Consider the following 13024-nt stretch of genomic DNA (forward strand, 5'->3'; position numbering starts at 1 on the left):
AATAAGCATTTTCATTGAAATATATTCTCCAAACATGTAAAAATCAATCGAATTTAAATAACATATCTATAAATTGGTCAAACAACTACTATGCTTGCTGCGGATTGACATTAAAACAACGTTGGCAATCACAATTATTGATAAAATGTACCAACTATCAACGAATGCACGGACATAAATTGTGTTTTGCAATAATTTTATAACCATTTAACGAAAAGTATAAATACACAATGTTATTCATTCTTTCAGATAGCAACGGGCCAATGGATGGGTTTGTACTCGGTGTTGACCGGAACGCCAGGTAATTTGGGCAAGGAAAAGAGTAGGTGGCTTGTCTCCGGAAACACAGTCACCCGCACGATTTTGGTCTGGTATGTTATTTGCAATGTAAAATAACTGATTTTTGTTTTGAGTTTATTTCTATCCGTCTTTGCATTTAATATTTTATATAGAAACAAACGACCTTTCATCTTTGCCACCTTATCAACTACCTATGTAAATATTCAGCTTTACTTATATTGTAACTGTTTTATTTTCTTTAATGTTTCATCTGTAAAACATCATGCTCTGATTTCATGTTGAATTAAACCTAATGCTAACATATACGTGCATTTAGTTATGTAGACTTCAACTGCTTTGAACAAAAAAAACGCTACATGTTTTTTTCATAAAAAAGGAAATGCAATATTTTGCTATACAAGCTACAAAAGTGTTCAGGTTTTTTAACAGGAATATCAATAAGGATACGTGTGAAAAAGAACAATTCAATTTCATTCTTGAAACGGGAAACAATTTTTACCGAAGGTATTTTTCGAGTTTTCTCTCTTTATCTGACACTTTGGTTGGTTCTTTTAAGAACACGATTTTAATTTTAAGTCACATAATTGTAGTATTAAATTTGTATAAAAAGTCGTATTAGTTGTTATTATAATCAATTAATAATTGCAACTTTTTTAAATATAAATAAGGTAGGAAATGCGGCTTTTAATGTTATTAATCACAAACATAATAACTTCTCTGTTTTAACTAAGTTTACTTCCGGTTTCTAGATCAGCTTCTATACACATGCTTGCGATGAACGTGTGTAAATATGATTTTTTTAAATTTCAGTTATACAAAAGACACATGTTTTCAATAAAAAAAAAAGCCGTATGCATTTTAAATAACGTTCTTGTGTTGCTTTTGAAAATCAATAACAAATGAGAAATGTCCATAATGAAACAGTATTGGGTGTATTTACATAATGTATTCGCATACATTTCGATGTGCATCTCTAGGGCAGACATAATGAAGTGAAAGGCTGCTTGTAGTGTTGAGACCACATCACACGTGTATAAAGTTGTTGAAGTAAGAGTACTCATTTTCTGTGTTGTTAGATTCGATCTATTGTCGTTTTCAACAGTGTTCCATTATATCACGGCGATCAAGTTGACAACTTGCATTTTTACTGAGATAATTGGTTTACCAGAACTGACTTCAGAATGTAGTCTAGCGATATGGATTTGAGTGGGCCTTAGATGAAAATAATTAAGCCTTGTTCTGAGAAAACTGGGCTTAATGCATGTGCGTAAAGTGTCATCCCAGATTAGCCTGTGCAGTCCGCACAGGCTAATCTGGGACGAAACTTTCCGCCTTAACTTGATTTTCGGTAAGGAGGTAAATCCTTGAAACTAAAAATACCATAAAAGCGGAAAGTGTCGTCCCTGATTAGCCTGTGCGGACTGCACAGGCTTATCTGGGATGACACTTTGGTAAAATGACCGAACCGTTACAAGACTGTTCCGACCGATGGCCATGTCAGACGCGAATAACGCCGGGACCCAGTGTGCGTATCCTGATCCAGAAGAAGAAGTTGTGTTTAATTGTTTCTGTTAATTTTATCTGTAAATATCCTGTTGACGCACCATTCTTCGATGTCATCCACATCGACTGATATGGAGAGGTAATATTTACTTACCGTATTTCTCTACAATTGGCGCTGCGAGCAGCGATAACTGATTTCAAAATCCTTACAGAAGTAACCTTTTCGGATCGCGGATATATAGTTTGCTAATGTTCGTTTTCAAAAGTGCATACGGTAAAACAAACACATTTAGTAGTATGTTTAATTAATACGAATTTTGGGAGTACTTTCCTTTGTAATTCGAGCACATTAACTATTGTCGAATTTTATCCGTGAAATATATCACATGAACATAAAACAGACCCCTTTGGCCTTGTCGAATAAAGAAAATTACGTTTAAGATATGTTACGATTGTATTTAAGCTAACAATAAGAAGTCACTTACGATGTATACATTCCTAAGATAAAGCACACCTGAGAGATTGTAAGTAAACGTATAGAATTCTTGAAATAAAGTAATCAATAAGGTTGATGTGTATTGATTATGTTTCTTCACAAATGTTACTTAAATTAGTCATACAGCGATTGATATGAAACAAAAGACGGTCTTCAGACGTCAGTCTGAATACAAAAACATTACGTCACTATATCGCTGACGTTACGCCGTCGAGCGTCATGGTAACAGTCTTGAGCATGTTTTGTGTAGTTGGGTCGGTATCAGATGGGTGAGTATTATTTATTTATTTATTCATTTATTTATTGTAAGCTTAACACCGTATCCTACCATATATGTGCATGGAAAGAAATCATCATGTACAATTTTAATCTATGCCAATAATGACGTCATAGATGTACATTTGTCGAGAGAAAAATAATCCACTGGTAAAAGAATGTTGTTTATACAACCATCGTTGCACTGTTTTTGTCATATATACACTTCGTATGAAATATATGATTTGTTTTATTTTATCTGTAAACAAATCTCTTTAAAATCCGGTTCCGTTGCTTAGGTAATGCCGACATCGAGCCAGGCGCTCATACTTAAGAAAGGTGTACTGAAGGAGGATGGAGTGCGACCGACGTCGTCGGGACATCGGTCGGGATCTCAGTGCTCAGTGCCGACAGGTGTGAGATCGGGTCTCCACTGCGCCTTCCGTACGCCGGCCCACTGCAGCATCGTGACCGTCAACAACTTCGGTCTGGGGCTGGTGGGCGGGGGGACGGACATGCCGGACCGGGACGCTGTGCAGGCCCTTGGGCGCGAGTCTGTGCAGCTCTTCAAACATCAACCGCTACCAAGGAGTTACACCAGAATCCTCGCATTCAACCCGGACTCGAAATCCTTTCAGTGGCGTACGATGGGCGAGACTGGTTCCTCCACGGAAGTTGATAAAGTGGACAGCCGGCCCACTTCTGGCCGATGCCGGCCCTACACCGCCGGGCCAGACAGATCTTCCATCTCTGCAAAGCAGCCGGTCAGTCCTTTCCAGTACCGGAAGTTACTCGCTCTTGGTTTCCGGCCCAGTTCCCTCCTGTTGGACCCGGATTGCGTGTATGACTCCACCAGCCACCGCGCTTGTAGTATGCATGCGCCGCGATCCCGGAAGGAGTGCCCCCAGAAACCGGACGCACCTAGCGGGACCGCGGAACGTGGCGCTGTTGATGCACATATTGACGCGGCAACGCTGAGCGATATAGTTTGCCCGGACGCCACTGTCATGCGCAGTGACAACATTGAACGGATCGCCCCAAGTCTGCACATGCGCAGTGACACACCACCCAGTCGTCCGAACGCCGCAGTTTTTAGTTTCCGGAACAACGAAAACGTGTCCCACTCGGAGGTGCAGTACCTAATAAAGAAACAACTCGGCGTTCCCATACAAAGTCTCCAGTTCGATCCCCTCGATATCCGGTCGGCGCGACCCGGTGTCAACTCCCGCTGGGTGGTCGAATTTAATACTACAACGGATATGGCAAAAGCTATACAGTCGGGACTTCAAGTTGGCACGGACCGGCTGGTGTTTTATCCGCATGATGACGTCACTAGACGCGAAACTGCGGCATATAGAAACTACATGGAGGTTGTTAACGCCCACGCAGAGATAGCGGCGTCTGCTGAAAACGCAGTGCGCGGGAAACTTAAAAACGCAGTTTCCAGCGGTCGATGTAACTCAAGACCTTAAAGCTATCATGCAGATAACTAAATGGAAATGACTTTTAAAACTATGTGACTATGTCTTTATATTAAATTGTGTTGTTTTGGAAATGTACAATAACATGTACCAAACATTTTTTGAGTCAGGTACAGATTAAATTGGGACACACCATTTCAATTCAACTATCAACATACATTTATGGCAAAAATACGCTTCCTTTTTTGTAGTTGCAGTTTTGTTTTTGTTTTAAATACTCGTGAATATAATACATGTATTGATAATAAAAGGTCGCCGTGGTGTAATGGATATGGTGTCCGCCTAGCGACCGGGAGGTCACGGGTTCGATTCCCAACATGGGAGCGTTCTTTAAATCTCCCCCAAAGACACCAAGTACTGATTCTAGGCCCATGAAACGGACTCGAGAGCGTTTATCTAAGCCATAGGCTTTCGATGCAATCGAGCTAAAATAAATAGGTTTAAACTAAACTATTGATAATAATAGCTTGTAACATATTGAATCATTTCCCATTTCAAACATAAAATTATATCAGGTATACATTAAACAGATTAAGAACAACAAAAAAAAATCCAATGCAACCGTTTTTTTCGAAAAGTACACACAAGTTGAAAGGCAGAGTATGGTTTTAGAAATATTGTCAATTGTTATGATGTCCTTAATAGTGACCATGAGTTGTAATTGGTGAAGGCGTAATTACACATTTAGCATTCAGAACAATTGAAAACCATACCTGAAAAATTATTGACACCTATCTTTGTATAAAGTTATGTATTGTGCAGGTTGTATATCATTATTTAAAGCGAGATTATACGTTTTTTTTATATTTGTTAAATTGTAATTTATTGATAATATATGTCACAATAACACAAAAAAGGCAAGACAAATTATACATTGAAGACGAATTTCATAAAATGCAGCAAAGACAAATTAGAGCCCCGAGCCGATTGTGACGAAGATATTTCGTACATATTTTCCTACAATAACAGAAACATTCGTCTTTTTAGTAAGTGTTTGTGTTTCGTATGAATAGAGGTCGTTGCAGGAATTTATAATGAACCGTTAATCTTAATTTAGATTCACATCGTACATGCATGATTTACATGCTGGTGAATTCGACTGTACAAACATTTTCGATTTCAGAATAAATATCTGGCTAATTTGGCATTTTTCCACAAATGTTCTTCTTAACTTTTATTTTAATTTATATTGAAATATATGTTTAATAAGTATTTTACACATTTTATATAAATTAATAAATATTTGACAAAATCGTATAATCTCGCTTTAACACGAAATCTACCAAGTTGTCGGCACTAAACGTCGATGTGGGACGAAATAATGATATGAACCGGGCTTCAGATGTCAAATTGATAGTGTGTGCGAATGATTGATGGGTTGGGAATGGTGTTATTTTAGTGCTTTTTTGGTATTGATGCTATCCCAAAGAAAACATTAGATTGGATAAGGGTGTGTGTTATGTGAGGAGTACATTGCAAGGCCGGACATAACCTTGCTGGAGAGGCCATCGTCATCTCTGATTCAGACGTGAAGACGGAAGCTCGGGTCGAGGTTTTACCGGAGTCACTGCAGGCGGAGGGTGCTGATAATGTTCGGCTCTCCTCCGAGGTTGTGGAATGTTGGACAGCGAAGAAGGCAAGTAGGTGAGGGTGACGTGGGAGTTGGCTCCAACCGGTGAGGATACGAGTCTCAGTCTCTCAGAGATGGAGGTGGATATTTAAGTTGAGGTTGGAGGAGGCCCTGGTCCGTCTTCAGTTGTGGAGGAGACTGGTGGGTGAGGTATTGGAGTGGAGAGGCGGTTTGGTGGAGTGGGTGCTCGGATTTGGGGATCGAACCATTTTATTAGTGCGAAGTGCGGCCGGTTGTCTGGCCGACACTGATTGAAGTGCGAAGATCATGTTATGAGGTTTTCGTGCGTGGCGGGAGAATCCGAATATTGTGTCCAAAAATGGGTGTGCGCATGAGGTCAGAACCTTTCTGATCACATAATGTGGTCTTGGTGTCTTGCTGGTAGATCCGAATGTTGGTTCTAGAAGGAGTGTGTGCGCATGAGGTCAGAACCTTTTTGGCCTCTTGTTGGGCGATCATGTTATGTGGTCTTGGTGTGTGGTGGGTGGATCCGAATATTGGGTCTAGAAATGGTGTGTACGCAGGAGGTCAGACCATGTTTGGCTTATTGTTGAGAGATCATGTAATGAGGTCTCAGAGCGTGTTGTGGTGGGTACAGATCCAAATGTTCGGTCCTGGAGTAGTCGCATGTCTTGGCAAAGTAAAGAGAGGGCTATAAAATGGGGAGGAATGTGGTAAAATGACCGAACCGTTTCGAGACCGTTCCGACCGATGGCCATGTCAGACGCGAATAACGCCGGGACCCAGTGTGCGTATCCTGATCCAGAAGAAGAAGTTGTGTTGAATTTGTTTCTGTTAATTTTATCTGTAAATATCCTTTTGACCTATTTCACTACAACACTTTACGCACATGCATTAAGCCCAGTTTTCTCAGAACGCCGCTCAATTATGTTCTCGAAGGCTTAAATATTAAGTCTTAACTTTGCATCACTTTCTTCTAAATACACACTTTACAACGTTAAATAATTAATAACAAAAAACGTTTTGAAATTAAAACAAATTCGATTAAAAAGTTTAACATCGAGGTACTTTATTTCTGAACAGACCTGTCACAGAATTAACGCAATGTTAGCCCCGTGATGTCAATATATACGTGTGTATATTTGATAAAACAGGTAAACGCGCATATTATTAAGACGTTGCATTTTGTATTTGCGTGCATTCATGTGACGCTGCTGTTATTGTGTAAGCACATAATAAACGGACACCAACTTGTATGGCTCGTGGTAAAGCATTCTAAATATATATAATAACATTTGTTCACAAATAAACACATAGTGTTAGAAAGATATTCACTAAAATGACGATTATTACAATATTTAAAATCATCTTAAAGAGATCTATTTTAACTTGATGAAATGTGCAAAAGTGCCAATAGAGTACTGATTGAATGATTGAGTTATAAATATATTATGAAAAGATTCGTATTTATTGTCTTAAGCTTTCTTTGCGTCTGTGTTACACGATGACTTTCCTAGCTTGTAATATTATATTTTCTAATGCAGTTGCTGGAAGTCCAAGGACCGAGGCTTTCTACAGCCAAGATCCCAGAAAGTACTTTTTGGGGATCTCTGTGAAATCCAAGGCGCTAACCGTGTCTCCTGCAGTTCCGGATTCTTTTTTATGTCTTTACATAAATTTATTATCAACCAAAGTGGCCAATTAATGCATAATAAACCATATTTATCCCCACGCTTTTTGAAAAAAAGGTGGGGATATTGTGGTGATCTCCGCCGTCCGTCCGTCCGTCTGTCCGTCCGTCTGTCCGTCCGTCTGTCCGTCCGTCCTGGCCACTATCTCCTCCTACACTAAAAGCACTAGAACCTTGAAATTTACACACATGGTAGCTATGAGCATATGTGCGACGGTGCACTATTTGGAATTTTGATCTGACCCCTGGGTCAAAAGTTATAGGGGTTGGGGTGGGGCCGCGTCAGAAATTATCACTCATTTTTTTAGGTTATTTTACATTTACTTCTTTATTTCTACACCGATTCACTTCAAATTGATACTGGACCTCACCTATGACAATACGGTCAATCTCAACCATGCATGGCCCCATTCCCAACCCTGGGGCGCCCCGCCCACATAGGCCACACCCACCAAAAATTTCCATTTACTATAATTTTTTCATTTCTACACGGATTCACTTCAAATTGATACTGAACTTTTGTTATGACATTAGGGTCAATCTCAACTATGCATGGCCCCAATCCCAACCCTGGGGCGCCCGCCCACATAGGCCACACCCACCAAAAAAATCCATTTACTATAAAAAAAATTTAGGTTATTTTACATTAACTTCTTCATTTCTACACTGATTCACTTCAAATTGATACTGAACCTCTCTTATGACAAAACGGTCAAACTCAACTATGCATGGCCCCGTTGCCAACCCTGGGGCGCCACGCCCACATAGACCACACCCGCCCAAAATTGCCTTTTACTATAATTTCTTCATTAATACACTGATTCACTTCAAATTGATACTGAACCTCTCTTATGACAATACGGTCAATCTCAACTATGCATGGCCCCATTACCAACCCTGGGGCACCCCGCCCACATAGGCCACACCCTCCCAAAATTGCCTTTTACTATAACTTCTTTATTTTTACACCCATTCACTTCTAATTGATACTGAACTTCTCTTATGACAATACAGTCAATCTCAACTATGCATGGCCCCATGATCAACCCTGGGGCGCCCTTGGGTCAAACATGCGGCGTGGGGATACGCGTCGGCCTCTGCCGCGCCATTTCTAGTCCAAAGTATGCGTTTACTGCTGAGTTGAGGCGTCCTGTTACCTCTAAAATTGCAGAGGAGTTTGCCAGATCTTGTTCCATTAATACGCATGCAAAAGGCTGAAACAGAAGAATCAACATGTTTACAAACTTTATGATTGCATTTTAAGTAAGGTCGGATTTCTATGTTTGTTCATTTAATGGTTGGTACTGAACACTAATAAACCAATAGAAGTACACACAGAGCATTTCTGTTTTTGTTGTGCAAGGACAATGAACGATTCTTTAAGGTTACATTTTAATCGTCATGATATAGTCTGTTATTGTTTACTGAAATATACGCCTATACCTTGGTTCGATACTCAATTAAATTTGGAACGGCTTCCAATTAGATCGATCTTATAATTGGAGCGATGACTCGAGCCTTTGTATGGTTATTTGAATTTTATATTAAATCGGTGCCAATTATGAAATGTAATACTTGCCTTGGTTTCCCATTTTATGATAGTATGGTTGCTTTTAGATGTACTAGTATATGAATTTCAATACTGCTTTTCAAGTTCCGACGCGAAACATTTACTTTTTTCTGTTATGTGTACTTGTTGTAGTTAAAGCGATTTATAATATTTGTAGTAAAACCATGCTTTTTATATTAAACAATACTTTACTGTGAACAATTAAGTCATAAGAGACCAAACAAAATCATTTAAATTATATGAATGAATCAAGTAGTGCTTTAGCTAATCAAGTAAATACAAACATAAACCAATTATTTGTTTTTTTAATTAAAATAATAACACAAAACTTACAGGAACTTACAAAATGGACGTTGGACAATAAATATTAAAGACAGTATATTATAATATGCTTTCACGCCTTTGATTATAAAGCTTTTAAAATTAAGAACAGTTAATAAAATAATTGCACAACGAACTCACATTTTTTACTTTAAATTTCCGCTGAACATTTACATGCTATCCCACTTTTATGTTTTTAAAATCGATGTTTGCAACGACAATGAAGGACAAGCACTATTATTGGAATGTTCAATCGTAATACATCGGCTATCTCCGGACTCCTCCGTAAGATTTATGGAATAAATCGTCTGCCGATCTGGAGTGTGGATTGTTAATAAACTACATTCTATAGGTTACATTACACTAAATCATTGTGTATCCCTCCGTGGTCCATTCGAAAGTAGTGCCTATTTCTAAAGAGTTCCTTTTCTCTTCTTGAATATAAGCCATTTAACAATGTGAGACATGACTTTTGTGGTTATTTGTAATATCCTGTATGTGTCTGGAGTACTTTGATGCCTTGGATTGGAAGCTAACTTAAAAGATGAACTTTTGAGGGTGTGTTTTCTATTGTGTGGGGCTTTTGTCGAAATTAGGATTCCGAAACACGTTTTTCTACGGTGGGTTCATTCGACAGCGATTTACTTTCTTAGAAGTTGCGAGACGGTATGTTTTTGATTGCAATTATTGGAAGATGACAGATCCATCTTTAAAATGATACCAGGTTCGGAAAAATTGATACGTCGGAAAGGCAAGAAAAATGCTGTGAAAGTTGTCAGTTTTATAATGGGACCCTATGGGAATCGGAATTAGTGTAATATAACCTTTAAAAAGCACATTTACTGCAATGTCAAGGTCACATGGATTCGTCTGCAAGCAAGACAAGTAGAAAATGAATTTTAATGAATGTTTTGATGATTTGGGTGCTAAAATAGATGAGAGGTGTCAATATTTTGGTCCAAATGGATGTTTTAGGTGGTTTTAGACGGTTCCGGATGGGTGGGGGACCTGGTATGGACAAGTAAGGGTAACATTTCCAACAAATCTTAAATGTAAATATTATTATGTCCATAGATTGAAGTTTCAGGTGGAGAGCAAGATGAAAAATATGCAAAATTACATGCATGCAACCCATTTATGCCATTTTTCTCTTTGTTTGTAGGCCTGACCGTTTGTCCTTGAGCCGTAGATGGTCAACAATCCGCTAGCTGTCTTGCTCTGACTGGTGCACTGGACATGATTTCAATGTGAGTCATCATACTGATTGTTTAATTAACACATGAATTTCAGTTTGTTCGTTAAAGTACTAACTTAGCTGTGTATTTTTACAGTGGACGTAGTGGTGCGGTGCAGGTGGTAGACTAGGTATTTCCATATATACACTATGTTTACAGAATTGCGGCCAGTGGAGCAACATAGCTGATGAGTTAATAGCACTAGTTCTTCAGACAAATAACTTTATTTTCAACCTATAAAGCATATTTAGCTGTAGGTGGGGCCAATTAGCTGTAAGATCTGGCTTTTGTTCTGTTAAGCCCTTAGAGTAATGAATTTCAGAGTGAAGACCATAGCGCCTTTTCCTAGTCAAGTATCGGGCAGCTGTATGTCTTTTCAGAAATGCACATGTCTTTTTAAGCATGTCATTGTGTTTGCTTTTAATAAGATAGGCAATAAACTCATAACCTTTAGACAAATGAGCATCTGTAAATTCAGATTTCACTATTTCAGAGTCAGCCAGACCATGATTGAGCTTAAGGATTGTGCTGCGGATGCAGCCTGTGCAGTTCCGGGAGAAAGTCACTGTCTCGGGCAATGCGGTCTGGTATCAGGTAAGCACTATTGAAAGCCTCACACTTTTGGGGGGTCTGAAGCCTTGTGCTGTCAATGCGATCTGGTTCAAGTACAATAAGAATGCATTCTCAAAGCAGTACTTCATCAGATATGGTTATCTCAAGCTTACAGTTCGCGGGCAGATATGACTTCGATTTGTTCTTGCTAGCAGAACCCCTACAGGCCAAACTATGCGTTAAGCACTATTTTCCACAGTAACCCTTGCAGACAGAAAAACAATACTTAAAATTACTTCTGGCATTTAATTTCTAATTTCCTACATATCTCTTTTCTATGTTTGTTTGCCCTTTTTAACTCTGACATGCCATCTTGCTCACATTGATGGAGCATACCTGTTTTTGTTTAGAGCCAAGTCCCCGGCTGCTCGAGTTTGCCGTGTCAATAATGAGAAAGCCATGGCATGATGTCTCCTCTATGTGTATCCTTATCTCAGTGTTGAACATAATTGCCAGTTTCAGGGGCCTAAACATTTTATTTTATTAAAGGTCTGGATGATCCTTGCCTGACTGCGGGTTTGTGTACACCTCAATCCGACTCTGTGTCCTGAACAGAGGCCGCAGTGGTGCAGCGCTTGTGGACGATCCATCAACATCCTGAAAGGTCAACACTACACCAAGCTGGAAAAATTGATCCTGATAGTCATCCCCAGGTAGTGGAATGAATGTTCACTGAACTACAGAGGAATCACACCCAAATGACTTTCCTGCCACGACATTAGTGTGGCCACTCGCGTAGGAATTCCTTAGCAAACATGCTCTTTTGCATGGTGACTGTGGACATTTTTGCAAAACTTACGCTTTCAACACTGGATTTTAAAGAGAATACTTAATAAAATGTCGCTAACAGTACTTATTTATATGAGAGAGACTATCTGGATGCGCATTAAGTGTCACTTTGTGTCGTAAGCTGTTGAAGGAGCGATTTGCGCCTTTTTAAGTGTTAATTTTGGGTAGCCGGCTTGTATCAGCTTGAAAGCTGAAAATTATGCCTCTCATCATAATAGCATTAATTTTTGTAATTGCAATGTGTATGTTTAGATTGTAAGTGAAGCTTTTAATAACAATTTTCTTAAAAAACATGATTTTATATGCTGTCAGTGAGATTTTTATTGAAAAAAGTGCTTAAAATTTAAAAAAAGTCTCCTATTTCATCAAGAAAAGTACACTGATTCACAATCAATACATTTATTTGGGCCTTTTGCTGATATATTGGTGAATTTCGCATGCAATGATACCAGTTTTTGCCATGAAAGTTACGCGTAACAATAATTGGAGACGCAAAATCAGCTGTCGTCACTTAGACTAAAAATCGTGCATTCCGACATGACTGCGGCCAATTTAGTCACCGCTTTAAATGGCCATTTTAAGGCCTTTACCCCCATCCGAATGCACTGAAATTGCATATTCATTGTGGAAATAGTTGAAATCTCATGTGGAGAAAGTTTGAAAAAGATAGGACAAAGTTGAGTTCCCTTAAAGGTTACATTACACTAAATCATTGTGTATCCCTCCGTGGTCCATTCGAAAGTAGTGCCTATTTCTAAAGAGTTCCTTTTCTCTTCTTGAATATAAGCCATTTAACAATGTGAGACATGACTTTTGTGGTTATTTGTAATATCCTGTATGTGTCTGGAGTACTTTGATGCCTTGGATTGGAAGCTAACTTAAAAGATGAACTTTTGAGGGTGTGTTTTCTATTGTGTGGGGCTTTTGTCGAAATTAGGATTCCGAAACACGTTTTTCTACGGTGGGTTCATTCGACAGCGATTTACTTTCTTAGAAGTTGCGAGACGGTATGTTTTTGATTGCAATTATTGGAAGATGACAGATCCATCTTTAAAATGATACCAGGTTCGGAAAAATTGATACGTCGGAAAGGCAAGAAAAATGCTGTGAAAGTTGTCAGTTTTATAATGGGACCCTATGGGAATCGGAATTAGTGTAATATAACCTATACATAGATGGTG

The 13024-nt window shown here is 38.9% G+C and overlaps 1 protein-coding gene and 1 long non-coding RNA gene across 2 annotated transcripts; both read left to right on the forward strand.

Moving 5' to 3' along the window:
* Positions 1–2417: 2417 nt before the first annotated feature.
* Positions 2418–4133, forward strand: LOC127849813 (uncharacterized). The gene is made up of 2 exons (XM_052382568.1): positions 2418–2568; positions 2854–4133. The coding sequence occupies exon 2, from the start codon at positions 2857–2859 to the stop codon at positions 4024–4026; it is 1170 nt and encodes a 389-aa protein (XP_052238528.1). The 5' UTR covers positions 2418–2568; positions 2854–2856; the 3' UTR covers positions 4027–4133.
* Positions 4134–9680: 5547 nt separating this feature from the next.
* On the forward strand, positions 9681–12136 carry LOC127849917 (uncharacterized). The gene is made up of 3 exons (XR_008034967.1): positions 9681–10454; positions 10936–11036; positions 11544–12136. It is a non-coding gene; the product is annotated as an uncharacterized LOC127849917 (long non-coding RNA).
* Positions 12137–13024: the final 888 nt, after the last annotated feature.

Source organism: Dreissena polymorpha, chromosome 1, assembly GCF_020536995.1.
Source record: "Dreissena polymorpha isolate Duluth1 chromosome 1, UMN_Dpol_1.0, whole genome shotgun sequence".
Lineage (NCBI taxonomy): Eukaryota > Metazoa > Mollusca > Bivalvia > Myida > Dreissenidae > Dreissena > Dreissena polymorpha.

What these genes read in the sequence shown, in the direction of transcription:
- LOC127849813 (XM_052382568.1), top strand. Translation starts at nt 2,857, where the DNA reads ATGCCGACATCGAGCCAGGCGCTCATACTTAAGAAAGGTGTACTGAAG.